Source organism: Topomyia yanbarensis, chromosome 2 (genome assembly GCF_030247195.1).
Source record: "Topomyia yanbarensis strain Yona2022 chromosome 2, ASM3024719v1, whole genome shotgun sequence".
In the NCBI taxonomy this organism is placed as follows: Eukaryota; Metazoa; Arthropoda; class Insecta; order Diptera; family Culicidae; genus Topomyia; species Topomyia yanbarensis.
This window is the reverse complement of record NC_080671.1, coordinates 441,473,369-441,493,004: the sequence shown is the minus strand read 5'-3', so window position 1 is coordinate 441,493,004 and position 19,636 is coordinate 441,473,369. Positions and strand designations below refer to the sequence as shown.

General features: G+C 38.8%; 1 protein-coding gene and 1 long non-coding RNA gene across 2 annotated transcripts in view; one reads left to right on the top strand and one right to left on the bottom strand.

Annotated features, from left to right (window-relative positions):
• The window catches only part of LOC131681054 (uncharacterized), an 85,163-nt gene that overhangs the window by 25,941 nt on the left and 39,586 nt on the right, over positions 1-19,636 (top strand). Inside the window, exons 2-6 of the mRNA XM_058961758.1 lie at positions 7,149-7,426; positions 7,480-7,625; positions 7,685-7,808; positions 7,856-7,939; positions 7,998-8,159. Coding sequence (XP_058817741.1) covers positions 7,149-7,426; positions 7,480-7,625; positions 7,685-7,808; positions 7,856-7,939; positions 7,998-8,159 — 794 coding nt within the window. The remainder of the gene's footprint in view (positions 1-7,148; positions 7,427-7,479; positions 7,626-7,684; positions 7,809-7,855; positions 7,940-7,997; positions 8,160-19,636) is intronic.
• Positions 10,620-11,673, bottom strand: LOC131682091 (uncharacterized). The gene is made up of 3 exons (XR_009304023.1): positions 11,437-11,673; positions 10,914-11,297; positions 10,620-10,847 (listed from the first exon to the last, which is right to left on the bottom strand). It is a non-coding gene; the product is annotated as an uncharacterized LOC131682091 (long non-coding RNA).

The window sequence follows — 19,636 nt, the reverse complement described above, 5'->3', positions numbered from 1 at the left end:
AGTTCATTTGTCTGAGAGGTAGCATCAGGCCCGATGAGAGGGGGGGTCAGCCAGGGCAATTACCCTGGGGCCCGGGTCGCATTTAGGGGCCCGCGCTTTAACCCGGAAGATGGTCGAACACGTTCCGATAAAAATGGTAATAGTAATTTCTTTATAATCATTCGCCTTATTAAATTGTCATATGATGTAAGTGTAAAAAATGAAAACTTTATTTGATAGTTGTCTTTTGTTAAAACAAACGTTCTTAAGCGAGTTTTCCACTTTGTGTACATGTTAAAAAACAAACGAAGGAGTATACACTATAAATTATTGAGAAGCCAATTCAAAACATGTTCGAAGAAAGCAATAGAGCGTCAAACAGAAATGCGAGCGCGAGGACAAACGCATCCGTTCTCTTCTACGTTCGATTCTTAATGGTGGTGCCGGTTGTTGGCTTGGAGATACTGTGTGCGATTGTTGTTGAGTGAAGATTTGTTCCTGTCAAATTCGTGGATATTTTTGCAGAAATAGGCATAGGAATCTACCATGGGTGCATAACCAGTGTTTTTCTGGTGGAACGTCCCATTTTCGCTTGATAAGCATAAAAAGTTACGTATGAAGGAGTTGGTTTGTACGGAAGCATTCTCACCATAAGAACAATGTTAGGGGCACCCGGGAAAATGGGAATATTCAGCTGTTATGAAAACCACTTCTCCGTTTCTTGGCATGATCACGATGGTGTGTGAAGATAAGTCATGTAAGCACATATCTCTGGAGGCCTTTATATACGAGGATATTGTTGCTAACGAGGCAGCTTTCGTTGGTGTGCTGCACATTGTTCCGCGAAACACACGACTGTGCTTCTTAATGTTTGATATGGTGCATTTACAGGGCATTAACTTTTCCCGGATTGAGCACAATCTGTACGTTTAGTAATTGTTTTACTACCCGAGTAGCTAGTCTTGCAACACATTTCCAAAAATCAATAGCAAGACAATTCGTCTGCAGTCGTTTTTGCCGTGTATCTTTAGTGGAACGATTTTTAGCTTCTACTCTATGCGAGATGAGAAGGTAGACTGACCTTATTTAACCGGTGATAAAAAAGGATAATTTTTGTATTTTTAATTGCACGTTCAAGGATTGTTCCCTCTAGCAAAATATCCCTAGCAAAGAATTGTGTTGAGATAGAACGGTAATTTTGGGCCTCGCCAAAGATGCATGTGATGTGTATAAGAACCCAATTATAATGTGCAAACTAAAGCAATCAAACAGTTCAGTTCAGCCAACAGCAGCAGTACTCGGTTGCCCGCTGTACTCGCAGTTGTTTAATTTGCGTCTGATTACTGCGATGATTACTCTATATTGTTGTCGGGTTCTGCATATTCTCACAGCATATAAAAACCGGCTCCTACGTGAGACATAGCACATTGTTTATTTACAAAACCTGCATAATATCTACAATTGGAAACGGTTTAAACTTATGTAAATTAAAAAATCTTTTTGATTTAATAATTTTAAACGAGAATTTCGAGCTGCATCTGCTACCTTCTCATCTTGCTTACAACAAAAGCTACAAACTGCTCCACCGTTACCAGCAAATAACTCAATCCGTGTTCCTGCTTTGTCTGCACAGTAGAAGTAATGTATCGTGTTCCAATTCAGTATGTCGAAAAAATGAGTGATGATTATAAGCAGATCATAAGGTTTATTGTGGTCGAACTGTATTCCTGTTTACTTTTCGAGGCTTCCTTAAGATGTATTGTTAGAAGGACAAATGGAGCTAAAGATGGCCAATGTTTACACTCTACAATTTCACCATGTTAGACATACCGTGCTGATTATGTTTCAGAACATCAATCAAGTAGAAGCGTTTTTTTTGCGAAACGAAATATATCGTTGAATGTGGCAACATGAAGTCAGAACCTCTGTATATATAGGCGATGACACAAACGAGGTACGAATACACGAATTAGCACTGTGCGCCTCTAATTACGTCGATAATCGTTATTTACACCCGAGTACCCGCATGTTGAAAAAATCGTTACTATGGAAATTTTACCCGATTTGGATACCACGGAATAAGAAGCTGTCGAAATTCAACCTGTCTGGCACGCTATCTGTGGATGTGGATATATGAGTCAACCGGAGAATAATAGAAACCACGGACTCACGAATTTCCCATGGCAGAAGAGGTACCAACTCATGCTGAGCTAGACGGCTTAGGTTTAAAAGGGCCCAGTAGTAATACAAACCTTGGGGCCCGACGCGGCTCTCGACGGCCCTGGGTAGCATGGTTTATTGCGAATCTTAAATGCACATTACAACTCAGCCATGCGCCATCGGGACTTGCGGTACATTACGCGCCCATTTAATTTGCATCAGTGCGACTGAAAAACCGTTTTGACGTTTGTTTTTGTTTCGATCGCACTCGAGTGTTTCCCATATAGCAAGAACTCGATAAAATGCTAGATTATCTCAAAATTGACAAACTTTGCTCAAAAGAGCATTCGATTGTTTGATGTTATAAATATGGGTCGATCACACGAATGATTTATTCCGTTAAAAAAAATTCATAAATGTGTTCGTCGTATCTGGTTATTGTGGAGTGATAAATTTAAAAATTATATTGGTCAACACATGTGTGGCATATGTCTTAATGGGTGCAAAAAATACTACGAAAATAAATATGGACATGAACAAAACACAATTTTCGATAAAAATTTTCAATTTTTCATCCCATGTTTATAGTAGTGGGTTCCTCAATTACGCGTTTAGAATATAGGAAATTTTTTCATCTGTTTGCCAAAGTAATGAAAAGGAATATTCGTTGACTCAACAGCGGAAAATTGTAACGATGATTTATAAATAAAGATCGTTGATGATTAACTGAAATTCGATAAAATAAATAATATCTTACCAGAACTTGGAGAACCACAAATTATCATTCCGACATTGCGACGTGCGACGTTGCCAATATGTACGTTCTCGCGGGCTGCATCAAAGTGGGCCGAGCGTTGAAATAGCGCACTGTTATAAAATCCTCCATAACTCTCGATAGGAACAAAAATGAAAAATGATCAATACAGATTATTGAAGGTGAAAAATTGCCGCATAATTTGACATACATTTTTAAAAATTTTAGCATAAAGAACACAAGAAAAAATGCAATTGAAATATACAAATAGATGCAAAGTACCGTTATTCACATAATTATACAGTAAAAATATTTTTATGAGATAGTGCAAATAAGTGTGTAAAAATCTATTGAATTACCTTTAGTAGTTTTTGAGATATAAAATTTATCATTTTATCAAGCAATAAAGTTTAAGGGTTAATATGTTAAAGAATAAAAGGTGTTTTAACGAAATATTTATACCAAAAGCTATATATTCTGAGGAGTCTCTTAAAGTTAAATTTTGTGTAATAAGGATAACATTTTATTATATATACATTATACAAATGAACAACACAATTTTTAAAAATATAAAAATTTTACCGCATTTACCGCATTACCGCGCGGTGCGGTGCGGTAAATCAAGTGCGGTAAGCGGTGCGGTTTTATTATTTTTTTGCGGTTGCGGTGCGGACAATCCATTTACCGCCCACATCCGCACCGCAACGAACCCTAGTCAAAACCTTAGAAAACGCCATTTTGTTTTATGCGCTAAAAAAATTGCGAGGAATAGTTTTCACCAAAAAAGTAAAAATGGATGATATTTTAAATAAAATTGGTGACTGTGATGTAGGATAGTGAACCATTAATATCGGACCTTAAAAAGCTTGAACAAGGCGTAACTCTTTACTATGGCGAAGAAAAGTTTGAGTTCAGAGCCACTGTGACAATATTTTGTAGTGATTCTCTAGCTATACACGACGTGTTTGGTTTACCTGGACCAAGTGCGAAATATTTCTGTCGAGTGTGTAGAATTTCTCGACTCGAGTTTCACCAGAAACCTTCAAAAGAATATCCTCTACGTGACGTTCCGTGGTACGAAGCTAATCTGAAAGCTGTACAGGATGGTGAGTCTACACCTACTGATTGTGGGCTGAAGACTTGTGGAAGTATTCTCAATGAGTTACAGAATTTTCACGTCTCAGAGAACTGGTCACTTGATGCCATGCTGAAGGCATTATTCCATTAACCCTACAATTGGTGATGAGCCGCTATGTTAAACGGAAAGACTTAGGAATCACAAAATCGTTCATTAATCATCGAATTTCTACATTTAATTTTGGTTACGCAGATCGCAAAAACCGACCAATGGCCAACATGACAGATGAAATGCTCTCAACACCTGGAGTACATAAAATGAAACAGACAGCAACTCAAAACTTCTTACTTCTCCGAGTATTTCCTTTTTTGGTAGGGCACAAAATACCAAAGGATTGCATATTCATGAAATGGTCATCTAATTAACATCACCAGAATCTTACTTTCACCTACCGTGTCCACTGATATGCTATCATGGTTAGATGAGCACGAGCGTTTATACAGTGAAGCATTTTATGAAAATTTTAAACGACGAATTAACAAAAGTCATCATTTGCGACATTATTCAGAACTCATACGGCGAAACGTAAGCGCCAAACAGTTCAACTGTCTGCCTTTTGAACAAAAAAAAAACAAACCATTAAAAACTCAAACATCAACGTGTCGTAACTTAAAAAATATTGTTAAAAGTATAGCCGAAAGACAATGCTTGCATTCTGTGGTCGACATTCTTGAGAATCCTTTTCGTGACAAGATTGAATTCAAACCAAGTTCAAGGACGCGCAGAGAAGACACGCTCAGTCAATCGTATCTAAGCGATCAATATCAGTACATTTCTTGTCCAAAAGGCGTACTAGTAAATGGTATAGATTTCAGAAGAAACTCCATCGTTGCTCTCCAGAAACCACTCTAATCTATTATATCCTTCATATGGAATAATACGTGAGATCGTGGAACTGGATGGCCACATACACTTCCTGCTCCGATTATGTGATACCAAATGGTACGATGAGTTCCTGCAGGCTTACGAGGTGCAAGTCTTAAAAGATGATACTTTTATCAGGGTCGAAGAAGTTTTTCAACATACAACATTTTCATTTTGGGTCCCGTACAACAGCACCTCTAAATACATCTCAAGACGGTTCTACAATCAAGACTATTAGATAAAACCCATTTGTTGATATCAACATAATTTACTGTTAATCTTTACTCATATAAAAACACTGCGTAGAAACAAATTGATTTCTCTGGCTTCTGTAAATACATGTTTCGTTAATATTTCAATGCGGTTTTTTTTTCGAATCACTCGCAAATCTTCAATCAGATGACATTTTATCTCCATTGGCTAGAATTTGATTTTGTTTTTCCAATTTAGATAAACTAAACAATCAACCTAATAAAACAACGTCCTTATACATTAGTAACAAAAAATAAAATTAAAACAGTCCGTTGCTTTGATTTGACAGCTATACGTACGGTTCATTCAATTAAAGTACGATTTACACGATACGTCAGGCTTTCGTCAGATCCGTTCACAGATACCAATATTCTTTCAAACACATCAAATGCGTGAATCCTCGCATTTAAATTTATAAAAGTATAGTGGTATCCGTGCACGGTACTGAACCGTCATCGATTCGGATCGGATAGGTGTAAATAGTGCTTAAAACTTATCCTGAGGTGACGTGACGTTGACGTTCTTATTGCGTTGACGGTTGCTGATGTATCGTCTGAATCGGGTTTCCAGCATCCCCACCGCGATGTGGCAGCGATGCCAGATGTGAAAACATGTATGTCTTCGTTTTGAAGACATCCCAGTTAAGTTCAGATGAAAAATTTGCCGGTATGCTGACTGGTTCTAATTGGTTTTTTTGCTCCATTGAAACCCTGTGAAGACATTTGTTACATTTTGAAAACAAATTTTCATGGAAATTTCCTCGATTTTTGGTAGAATTATGGCTCAAAATTGACAACCGGTTCCGAATCCTGGTCGTTGCAGTCAAATTAAGACATATTTTAATAAATGTGAAGACATTTGAAAACCATACCTGGTATGCCTGTGCTGAACTCAAACCGGTTTAGAATTCTTAATAGATTATGTTTCGTTTCCAATTAAATTGCAATCAACGATTGAGATCGAGTTGGGTGTGGCATTTGAGCTGGAAACCATTCAGAGCTTGTTCAAAAATTCCCAACCGATTTACGGATAGATTAAGTCAAGTAGTGTGAGTGAAATACCAGAAAAGTTCAGCCAGAAATGAGCCGGAATTCTGGCTGCTTCTAGCTAGTATTGCGGCTCCAGTGCCACAACTGATTCTAACTAGAATCGGTTGTGTCACTGGAGTCGGAATGCTAAATAGAACCCGGTCAAACCATTCGGAATTTGATTCGGAATCCTGAATGGAACCAGTATGGATTCCAGCTCAAATGCAACAACCGATTCTGAAACCGATTGAGTCGGAATCGGTAGTTGAATTTGATTTGGAATCCATTCTGACTCCATTCAGAAATCCGAACCGGTTCCGGAATGAGTTTAACTGGGACCTAGAAAAACTCTAGAAAGAGAACTGCGGAGACTCCATTTTGGATCGATTGGATTCGCGTTTAGCTGTCAAAAAACGAATCCAATCGAACATTGCCTATCCTTATAGCATTGGACGTGTTGCTATACAATGCCGGGGCATACGTTGTCAAAAATGCTATTTTTCTCTCCGCAGTTCTCTCACTAGAGTTTTTCTACTGGGACCCAGCCCATTTAAAATCATTCCGGAACCGGTTCGGATTTCTGAATGGAACCAGTATGGTTTCCAACTCAAATGCAACAACCGATTCCGACTCAACCGGTTTCAGAATCGGTTGTTGCATTTGAGCTGGAATCCATACTGGTTCCATTCAGGATTCCGAATCAAATTCCGAATAGTTTAACCGCAGGAATATTTTTCAAATATCTTCACTTTTCATGAAAACATGTCTTCACCGACCAGGTTTCTAAATCGGTTTTAGATTTTGAGCCAGAACTCTGCCAGAAATCGGTCAGACAACCGAAACAAATTTGCTTTCAAAATGAAAAACCCGTTTTCACAACCTTTCAAATGTCTTTAAAATGAAGACAAGTCTTCACATCTGGCATCGCTGTTTGACCGGGAAAGTTTACAAAATCCATTATGTTTACTTACAGTAGAAGAAGGATTCGATGATATGCAAATGTTCGTTGAATTGGACAATTATGATTTTATGCGGTTAAAACTTCGAACCAAAGTGATTAAATTAATCCAACGCATGCAGAAGGAAATATTGGACGATACAGTTATTGAAGAAACATTGGAAAATGAAAGCGACGAACCGAACAATAACGGTGAGGATGACATTTTGAATGTTGATGGTGAAGTAGTGCATGAAGAAGCACTCGAAAACAATGACCGAAATAACGTATATCACGGAGTTGTGTTGGAAACTGTAAGTAAGCATATTATTAAAAAGTGTATGATAAATTTATGTATTCTTTTCAGGTAATCAACATAAATGTAATTTTCCAGCGCACTCCCAACGGCAAAGCGGTTATGGAAATTTTAAAAGAGGGGCAAAACCCAAATGACATATGTCTAACTGCCATTAAGCGCATCCTCTGCGAATATCTCAAATCTATGTATGGATTGTAAGTGATACTATAATTTTTTAAGACCTGTTATGACATATTTCAAATATTTGTTTCAGGCGCCCTTCCGCTTTTCACAAAAATCTCCTGGCACAAAGTCTTGTGAACACGTACCCTCAACTGGCATCATCAACTCCAGACGTTCCACAGGCACTCTGGTTTCATCCCAACGGACGGAGTATTTAGCACGGGTATCAGGAGTCAGAGTCGTCAATCGTCAAAAAATGCAGATCACACAGGGTAAGGTGATATCTTCAGAGGGTAGTTCTACTGAAAATACAGATGCAGCGCAGCCAGTTGATATGAATGCAGTGGTAAGATTTAAATGCTCTATTTTATAATTCTATAGCAAATATATGTCGTACATTTCAGATTAAAGAATTGAAGTTCCTGTGTCCTGGACCGAACATGAAACTTCAGGCAGAAGAGCTCTGGTCTATTACAATCGATGAACGCAACGAATTGCGTCGAAAGGGTTCATTCGATTGTTACCTGCTAGATTACCCCGTATCAACCGCGTTCAATGGGTCTATGGTAAGTTGATTTTATGATTGATACTATGTATTCTCTCTAAAGATTTCAATGGAGTTTCGAGCGATGTATCCTAATGCACCGGATTTCGATGAGCGGCTTTCAAGTCTTCAATCGAATATTTTGACACGGTTTCATGATCTACTTGGGCATATAAAGAATGGTAAATATTGTTTCAACTCGATCAACAGAATAATAGGTAACTCAGTTATTGTTTCTGTTGTAGATTTTATGCGAACACTTTGTATTATACGTCAGAAAAGTCAAAGTCGAGGTGCTAAGCGGGCTCGTGATACTGATCCAACGAAAGAAAACGCTTTAAAAGGAGTAATAGAATGGATAAAAGTATGTAGTTTTGTCTTCAAGAAAACTTCGTCCAATTTTAATATATTATTTGTCACAGCCGGAGGACCCATTCCCATCTAAACATGATTCTCCTATACTGTACATTAAAGGAAACCTTTTTGAAGTTGGTTCAAGTGCTGCAATCATATGGAAACAAAGTACCATTATGCTGAATCCGGATATGGAACACTGTTTCCGTATTTAATATGAATCGTTTGTGGTCTTCAACGCTGTTTGTCAGCCGACTGATTAGCAGTTTTACGCGTTTGTATCGTACGTTTCACTTGGTATTGGCCACCTAACTACAACTGGCGAGCGATTGATGCAGAGCATTGAATAACTCATTTCGTCCTCATCCATTTGTTGAATTTTAAGTCACTTTGAATCTGTTGAATTGGCAAAGAGAAAGTTAAAGAAATGGTTGGCATAAATAGACCATCATAGAAGAGTAACAATAAATTACAGCTTCTGAACACAAGTAACACATTTTTTATCATTTTTGTATTTAGTCTTATATTTGGCAATTTATTATATAATATGATCCCCTTTTTTGTAAATAATACTGAACGGCTAGTAATTTTTGTCTGACGTATTCGCATATGGTTTGCTGACAAATTTTGCACAAAAAGTGCTGATCAGTCGACATTTAAGCCAATCGGTCAGTAGTAATTGACAGCTCACATCTAATTTTGCATAGTCGAACATTCGTCACCTATTTCAATTGCGGAACTGATCACCGAGCACTCAGCTGTTCTAATTTCGTCAAAAATGTTACCGAGTTCGGTTAAAAATATTAAGTGTGTAGGGTTCAGTAGCAAATTGGAAATGTAACAGATAATCTGAGGCAAGTTTCACCATTCCTTACTGACTGAACCACTACTTAAAACCAAGGTAACACACACCAGAATCCAGGTCAGACGATGTGCCAGTGTCACGTTCGGTTCATCATAACCATGTAAAATTTTACATCTCGTCCCTAAAAGCTCTCAAACCGACGAAACAGACCACTTTTCGTTTCGATCAAAACACGTTCATTGATTTCTCTATTCGAAATTCCATGACATGAAACCGGGCGCTGGAACGCACAGCATGCTTTGTGTTCATTAATTTAAAATGTATACCCACCACCCAAACCCAAGCACCTTTTGACGTTAGCATCCCTGATGCTATACCAACCGTTTGAACGAGCATCGATTCTCCGATTGGGACCAAGTGCAAATCGATGTCACGATCAAAACGACCTGCATCTGACTGCCACCTAACGTATTGTACCCTCATCATCGTGGAGAAGTAGAAAAATGGTCCATTTTTGGTACACGTTTTTCCAACCGAGCGTCGGCATTGTACGGCAGGTCACGGGACAACCCGGTGCGACCGAAAATAATTTGCGAGACGAGATGAAACGATGCAGACATCGAACATTCTATCAGCATGGGTCGGTAGGTTAATATTCTCGTGGAATGAGGTTATCAGGGTACTGAATATAATGGAAGGACATGGCAGAGCGACTTTCAAGAAACTGGAATTTTTGAATTGAGAAAATATCCTTAAAATAGAGTGAGAACGTATAAATGTGGGACACACTGGTCATGCTGATTTCTGAACTCTTACAGATTCTAAAGATAAAGTCTTCGATGGCCACTTTGCATTTATTCCTCGTGTAATATAACGCAGCTACTTCAAGAAACAATGCAGTTAATCAAATTTTCTTTGGAGCGTAGCCAAACACCATAGTGCCATAATAGCTTATTGTTTTTTTTCTCAGCACATAGTTAGAAAAATGTCAGTCGTTTGGCATTCAAACAGCCTGGAAACAACGTTGCCTCATGCAGACTTTGTTTCAAGCACCATGGCTGCACTTTAACTCGTTACATTAAAAAAAAATCATACCGAAGACGAGGTTGGGCTCCGTTGAAAAAAAACACATACCCTTAAATAGCTAACCGACACAATTTGTAATTTCCGAGCTTTCTTCCCTTTTGTAGTTTCCCAGCATCATTATTTAGTTCACATGTTAGTTATACTACTAGATGGCGCTACAGCGTGAGCAATATTTATAGACCATGAAACTCGGTTCTTTTTTGTGTCCCACCGTGAATAGCGTTGGCACGGGTTCAACTTTACCAATTACGATTTCGGCTCTCCGGCTTTAAGCGGATTTTTCTTTTCTTTCTTTATCTGCGTACTCACCTCAAATTGATACAACCCAGCCCGGAGCTCGTCCCAGTCGGGAAATGATGGAAACCATCCCTAACGGGACAAAGGCTTACCAACTGCGGGTGCTGGTGACAGTGAACAGCCTCGTCGTTCGTCCTCGTCATCATCGTCGTGCTGGATGGCTGGCACCTGCCAGCGGGTGAAGAAAACTATCAATCTTATGCTCTCATTCTGTTTCGAGTAATAAATTATAACCGAAAAAAAGGAGAGCGTGTTCCCAGTCCTGATGTGGATCTGATCTTTTTCCCCCGTTGATCGGAATGTGGATAGTCCTTCTATGTAGATAGATTTGCTTGCATTTCAAGGAAAACTTCATGTAGCGAGGGATCCGGGAACCAACAAGTCGATGGTCGGGGTAGATGGGGACACAATCTGACTGGCCTCAAAAGGATTTACGACTAGGCTAACTGACAGAAGATCATCAATCATATTTTTCTGTTTTTTCACCGTCACCAGCCTGGTTTCCTTCGAATTAAGAGCCGCTCGTTTAAACTTCACTCGGGGTTGGGTGAGACTGTGAGGTTCAAACTGTTTACACTTTCCTCCGAGTGGCTGTCCGACTTTAGAAGTAAATCCTCACTGCTTGGGAAAGTTGAAAAAGAAAAGTTTGTATACACTGTGGCAAGCGTGTCACAAATCAAGCGGTGAACCAACATTGCACTACACCTTTTACACCTTTTACGAAGAAACATGCAACTGATAATGTAAAATAACTTACCGCAGTTTTCCACACAATGAATTTTTATGGTTTTGCTTACGAACTGGTGACAGAGTAACGCTGTCACCATTAAACCGATTGCTTTGATCAAAAAGGTACACACCGAAGCAAAAGTGCCGTCTAACGTCGTAACGTATCACCCCTCCCTCGTGGTACTAATATTAGTGCATATTTTCGAATCAACCACTTTTTGGTTCACCGTCCTAATATGGCTATTCCTAGGTTAATATATACGACTATTTGCCTCCCACGTGGCAGCTGTAAAACAACTACAATCTCCAGAATGTCAGACCATCACACATTCGGGAAAGAAATTTAATGAAACGCAAGCTTTTTACTCTTTCACAGTTCTTAGTGTACCCCTGCGGAACTGTTACGTCCTATCGTATCCACCCCGTCACTCACTCCGACGACGGCGGCGCTTCGTCGGTCCAAGTAACGACCTCTCTCTCTCTCTCTCGCAGCAGCCTGACTCTGTGCAATATTCACCCTTCACTCTCGCACACCATGGAGTATTTAATAAGCTTTCCCTTTTCTTTCTTTATGAGCACCACATCTTAATTACTCCTTCGGGAAGGTCGCTATGGTTGCCGCTTACCGATATCACAAACCCGTCTGGCAATCCGAAGAAGATGCTTGCTCCCATCCTCAGCAACTCAAACCACACACCTTGGCTCTATTAGTAAATTGTGTAAACCACCAAAGTAGATGGAATCAAAATTCTGACGGTTGCTATTTTCACCTTCCACGTTGATAGTCCCAGTGTGCTTCTTCCGAAATATGTAGCACTTACCTTCGAAGCTCGTCTAGTCTGGTAATGTGATGTGTGTGAACCACAAGACAATCCAACTGCTAATGGTTACCGTAACCGCGGGCCGACCTCATAAAATTCCGGTTCATTCTATCCCGCTTAGCGGGACCGGGACGGTCAATTTGTTTGAGAGGTGGTAAGCCGCAATCACCGAAGCCAGCGTCCAGGTTATTGGTTGAACAATAATCAACAATAATCACGCCGAGGATTGCCATGGCATGCTGAGATCACTTGACATTCTCGTTCGCGTATGCATTTTCAATTAGTTGCTTGAGATCTATGCAACCGCAAATAACTATTCAAATCAGGGATTCTATAGATTCAAATGAATTCTATAAATTTTGTTTTGGTGAACTTCAGTACTTGCGAGAAAACTACGCAAAGTCCTTAATCGAGTAAGAAAAATTAATTTCATTAAAAATTATTGATTGTAAATCTTGGAAAACAAAGTGACTTTTTGTAGGCACTGCGGGTAAAACCGACACCCTATAGGGGTAAGATCGATGTTCAACGGTGAATTCAGCGGAATTTGAAAGTTTGGAAAGTCTCATCTTTTAGCTGAAAATTATAACTCCCTGATACAGGGCACCATTAATATTTTTGAGATGAAAAGTCTTAGATAAGTGTTGACAAAACTAGTATGATATTAATATTCTTGTTCATGATGGTAAGTGATTCCTCTCGCAGAAACAGCTTTTGCAATGATGTATGCCTTTTTTTCTCATTTTTTCGATTGTTCTCAGGGATGACTGATAACTATTCTTACATGAATCTCCTACTCTGTTGGCATCTTCTTATAAAATTCACTTGTCGTGAACTTCAACCTTTATATTCGAACAATCTAAATGAAACTTTTAACGCACCATTGCAATATTTCGCGGATTTCATTGCAACGCTTGGTAAAAAAACGCTGATTATCCGTTTTCAAACTCAATGTGACAAACAGTGAACAAAAAACTTTGAGTCTTTGGATCAAGATAATTTTTTTTGGGATATATTCGAGGACTTCTATGTATATAAGGTTTTTGTTGTACTCAAATCATATTTTGTTTTCAAAAGTAATACATTTCGCATAATCTAGGATCAATTTAGTAACGATATCTCGTATAATTGATAGGAAATGACCGGAAAATCCAACTGCCACAATATGCTTTGCGGAGAAAATTTGAATAAATCGTTTCACGCTAACCACTAATTTGGACAGTTACTGCTGTGGTTTGCGTTAAATTAGAAACGGTGTGTCCTAACATTTCGTCTTGAACGGAATTATAATAGCTGACTTAAGCGATCATAACCTAAATTATACGACGTATGGTCCTTTTTTTTTATTTATAATACTAACTGGGCTCAATCGGCATTAGCCATCGCGAAGCCATGATTCTTAAATTACAATAATAGTTAAAGGTACATAAATAATAAAAATAATAATATTTCATCCGGTTGTGTTAAAATTATTTATATAACTTTGTTATCGTCATTTCTTGATGGATAATTTCTCCAGGTATCTCGATGTCATTACAACTTCAGATCAATGGCGATGAGGAACTTGTGAATAATTTCCATGAAAACTATATCACGACTCGCAAGAATGTCACGAATGGGGGAATTGCGGATACGCCCGGCCCGATATATTTCATCCCACAATATTTTCCTCGCATTCAAAAACGTGGGGCAAAGCCAGATAACGTGATCAATGTCTTGATATCCAAAATCGCAGATACACTGATTAGAGTCGGTAATATTTATTCGGTAGAGATGGCTATTTAATGTAAAATGATTGGCAATAATTCTGCTCATGTTTTTAATAAACGGTCGGTGTACATTTAAGTTAACAAACCAAGATTCCAACTTTACTGTCGGGAAAATCGAATGGCAATATCTTCCTAACTCGCCTGCGTCCCACTGTACCTGCCAATCTTGAAGAGCCTTTTTCCTAACCGATGTGCGATATTCTGTGAACTGAACTTCTCTCTCAAACATATGTCCCTCCAAAGCACCTCTCTTCGCAAGGGTATCAGCAAGCTCATTGCCTTGGACACCGCAATGAGCCGGAACCCAAATAAATTTTATATTGTATCCTTTCTTGGTTAATTTAGCAGTCAAACTACGGATTTCCGTCAGTATCAACGGGGATTTGAAATCTATTTTGCGAGTTTTTAATGCTTCCAAAGCGCCCAAGCTGTCAGTGCAAACCAAATAATTTTCCGGAATTGATCGTTCGATTATATTGCAGCTATGGAGTAGTGCTGAAATCTCTGCTGTAAAGACCGAGCAGGGTTCTTGCAGGTGATAATAGTAGCTATTATGGGTGTTAAACACACCGAACCCTACTTTTTCATCAATTTTAGATCCATCTGTGTAAAAAATGCACTGTTGGCTATATTTTCCCAGAAATGGGGCGAGCGCGTCGGATGCATACTTTGGGCGGTCGATCTCCTGGATATTGCGTAGCTTTTCGAATAGCGTAGTGTCTATTTGTGGCACAAAAGAATGTGTTTCGAGAGAAAAGTCTTCAAAGATCCTTTCAGCAGTAATGAAAAATTCGGTAGATATGCAGTATCTATAACTGATCAAGCAATTGGAGTCTGGTTTAATAGCAAAAATTTCGTCGAGAATATTAACAACAGGATGCTGTGTTACTAAGCATTGTGTAACCAACCGGTTGTTCAGTTCGTGTATTCTATTCCACAGAGGCTGAATACCTGCTATAACTTCCAATGACATATTGTGAGTCGATTGCATCAGCCCAATTGAGATTCTAATGCATTTGTACTGGATTCTGGCAAGCTTGATTTGATGAGTTTTTGAAGTCGTACTAAATACGAAACAGCCATATTCTAATAACGGTCGGATTGTAGTTTTGTATAACGTTAGCAAATTCGAGGGGTGGGCGCCCCACCACGTTCCGGTAAGCGATCTCAGAAAGTTTGTGCGAAGTTGACATTTACTTACTATGTATGCAATATGAGTATTCCAGAGTAGTTTCCTGTCAAACCAAACTCCAAGGTAAAGAAATACGTTTGAAATTGTTATTTGCATATTATGCATCTTTAAATTTACTTCCACTGGATTATGCTTTCGGGAAAAGGTCAATAACTCAGTCTTACTATTGGAAAAGGTTAAACCATTATTCGTAGCCCAGCTTTCCAAGTTGTTTATGGTGTTTTGTAAGGGTCTCACTACCTGTAAAGGGGATCGTTTTGATGCAGTGGCCCAAATGACAGCGTCATCAGCATACTGCACTAGGACTACATCCTCTTCTATGCATAAATCTATATCGCTTGTGTACATATTGTACAGAAAAGGGCTTAGGCATGATCCCTGAGGTAATCCGAAGTAACTCTGTCGCGATATTTTAAATGAATTATTAAAGAAAAAACTCATTGTCTTGAGAGATAGTAAATTATTCAAGAAATTGACAAGAAACAATGGTACACCCGCCTGAACCAACTTTTTTATGAGTACATCAGGTAGCACAGCGTCATAGGCTCCTTTTATATCCAAAAACACTTTCTAAAACCGTGTTGTGTATTTGACAGCTTTTTGTTATGTTCTGCCCAAATTTCCAATCTATTTAAAACCAAACATTCCACTAATTTTCTTGAGCATGCCAGCAAACAAATTGGCCGATATGATTCTTCCAAAGATGGATCTTTTCCGGGTTTCGCCAAACAAATTACTTTAACCTCTCTCCACGAGCTTGGAATGTTATTTGTTTGTATGAGAGAGTTGAAAATATGCAAAAGAACCCTAAGTGAGTTATCTGATAATTTTTTGAATACTATAAATTTAAATCTGTCTAATCCAGGAGAAGTGTTACAGCACGTTGATAAAGCAAGGTTAAGTTCATCAAAGGAGAAGGGGGATGAGAGCTCGGGGAATTCATTGGTAGGTGATGAAGTAAGGAAATTTCTTACGACTGGAACAAAATCTGGGCAAATATTCGAAGCAAATTTGAAAATCCAATCTTCACTATAGTTCTCAGTGCAGGCTGATCTAGTTGAGCTGCTGTTACGCATTCTTCTCGCCGTGCTCCATAAAGTAGACATCGCCGTGTCTTTATCAAGTGAAGCTACAAATGTTCTCCACCAACTCTGTTTTTATGTTTTGTTACCTTTATAAACTCAGCCTCCGCTTTTTTGTATATCAGGAAAGATTCACGGGTATTTTCGTTGCGGAATTCAATGAACGCGTCGGATTTGGATCTCAATTTAACTGTACATTCGACATCCCACCATGGAGACGGGTGTCTCTTAGGTTTTTTGCAAAGTAGAATTGGTTTAGTTTGGGATGTAATAAGTGAATCTTTAATTAGGTTCATAAAAATATCATATTTTTCAACTGAGTCATGAGAATGTTCAATGTAATGTAAACCACCTGTTACCGACTTTGAGAAAATTTCCCAGTCAATGTTTTTGTAAAGATCGTATTCGCTGTTTTCTATCACATCAACGTCACCATGTGGTCGGTAATTTATAATAATTGGAATGTGATCGCTTCCCATAGTGCTATTGAGTAGGCTCCAGGTGCAATCTAATTTTAACGAAGAAGAGCACAAAGAGATGTCAACGCATGAACTATTATACGGCGGACAAGCGATTCTAGTGGAATCACCAGTGTTCAGCTTACATAACCCAAATTCGTCCATCATTTCATATACTATGTTAGCTCGAGAATCATCCGTGAAACTACCCCATTCTGTACCATGAGCATTAAAATCACCTAAGACAAAGCATGGATGAGGAAGAAGTCGTATCGTTTGTCTCATATGATCTGCGGAAAGACTTACATTCGGACGGATGTACATCCGATAATCCCGATAAGAACTCCCCCAAATCGCTCAGTACGATCTTGTCTAATGATGTTGTATCGTGGAATCAATATATTAATTTCGCTTGTCAGCCATGTCTCTGAAAGCACAAAAATGTCTATATCATTATCTGACAGGATGGTTATTAATAATTCTTGCTTAGGTACCAAACTGCGGCAGTTCCATTGGAGAACCGTAATTTTTTTGTCTTCAATTCGTCTAGCCATTGAGATTGGAAGTTTGTAATAAGAGGGGCAGATATGAGGAAACTTTACTACAGATAGAGTTTAGCACTGGAATTAAAGAGTCTAAAAGATCTTTCCAGAACTCGCTAAACTTAAAATAGTCAGTTATCCATTTTAACAAATCTGTCAACATCGAGGACGTTGAGGCAGACTCCGTACCTTCCGGCCGTGAAGGTTTTTGCGGGGCAACTTTCTTAAAACCTGGTATTTCCGCGTGTTTAGGTTTTGGGAGAGGTGGAAATTGCTGTTGCTTCGACACTCTCGGGGATGTCCGACCAGTCGGTAGAGAGTTTCGTGGAATTGTGGATTTATTTGTTTTTCTACGTTTGCGTGAGGCCGGTTTGTAACTGCAGTGTGGTACATCTAAATCTGTATTAGATTCAGAATCGTCATGACCTTGTAACAAAGAATACTGGTTGGAAGTATCATCGCCCGCTGCTGACTTGATTATTTCCGCGTATGTGTATCTACTCCTATTTATCACTTTTTGTCTCAATCTCATTCTCTTCTGCATCAAGATCGGGCAACTTTGTGGGTTATCGTGACTACCTTCACATAGGACGCATATGGTAGCGATTTTATCACAAGTGGAAGCAGAGTGCTCACCACTACATTTAACACATCGCAATTTGTTTGTACATAGTTTTTCAGTGTGACCAAGCATTTGGCATCGAGAACACAGCATCACTTTAGGAGTGTAGAATCTTACTGGGATTAGAACGTTATCTACACACAGATAACCTGGGAGTGTAACCCCCGAAAATGTTACTCGAACAGCTTTGGAAGGGACGTATGTTTGTTCGCCATTGCTTATCTGAGATTCAACTAGCCTTTCGCACTCTAAAACAAGCAAAGACGGAACTAAAGCGTTTTTGAATTTACCTGTACCGACCTTCACGACAGTTTTGCAATCAATATCTTCATCGTAGATCACCCCACTAACTTCCACTAGTTCACATGGAACGTACACCCTGTACAAATGCGCCAGAAACTTGGACATAACCATGTCATTTGCCTCACTTCTATCACCGAAACGAATTCGCAATTTACTTAGATTAACCATTTTGATCTCTTTAACAGATTTGTATTTTTTATATACTTCTGCTGAGATCAACAAGACATTGATCGGTTTATCTATTTTTCTAAAATAAACTACGTAAGGACCTCTTGTGGTCGCGGGATAAATTTTTATTCGTGTGGATTGAGGCTGGTTCATCTCATTGGGTGAAGGAGGCAAGGATGGTGGTTCAGGATTGGGAGTCGTGATATTGGGGTTCGGTATCTGCCCGTCGACTTCCATTATGGAAGCCTACTAGGGCGTAAACTTCCTTTGACGATCACTGGTAGGCACGTGGTTTTATAACCTCACTCTCGACGAACGCCGCTGGTTTCGGTTGATAGCCGAAGAAAGTACACAATAGAAGCACGATATCACCAAAGCACAGATAATCGATCGATACACGACTGGTCTCTTCGAGAGTATAACTGCAACTGACGTATGGTCCTTTCTAAAACATAAATGTAAGCAAACCCTTGTAACCAAGCAATACCTTCCGATGAATGGTAGTTCCTTCGAAACTATCGGGAGAGATTACAAACCAAAAGCACAAATAGTTTTCTGACTCTGTCAAACATCCTAATTCTCAGAAGGTCAATTAGAATTGTCAACGTATTGAATCCCGTCACTAAACCCAATTCTTTTTTTGGTAATGTAATAAATGCCAGAAAACATATTTCCAAACCACTAGGCCTCGTGTGAAACTATCTTAGATATAACTTTGTTGAAATCTTAAGCAACTTTTCCGGATAATTTCAGATCAATTTTTAGTGGTCAACAAACTTGTAGACAATTAAATTTTCTATCAAATTCTCACTTTTAGTGTTGTTCGAATGTATAAAGCACCATCTAGGGACAGAAATATGAACTAGCTCCAGTAGTAAAACCTATATTGTTACGAAAAAAAAAACTTCAAAAAAAAAGTTGCTCTGGACCCCCCGACGGATTATTTTGATCTTAGTTTCAAATGAAAGGGGAAAGCCCATACTTCATATTCCGAAGTTTCAGAGATGCTGAATTTTTTTGCATAAAATTGTTCTAATAAATACACCGTGCCTTACTCTGCATTACTACGGATCGCATTTTCGAACGCCATAATTAATATAACATAATATTGTCTCAACTGTGGCAAATTTCCAAATCCATTTTTAATATTTGTCAACTTCAAGATCTTCAACTAATCTGAAATATTTGTTAGTATCCAAGCAAATTTAATCTTGCGATGTATTTGTTCAGTTTAAGGGACCACTTCAATGGAAAATGTATACCGTCATTCA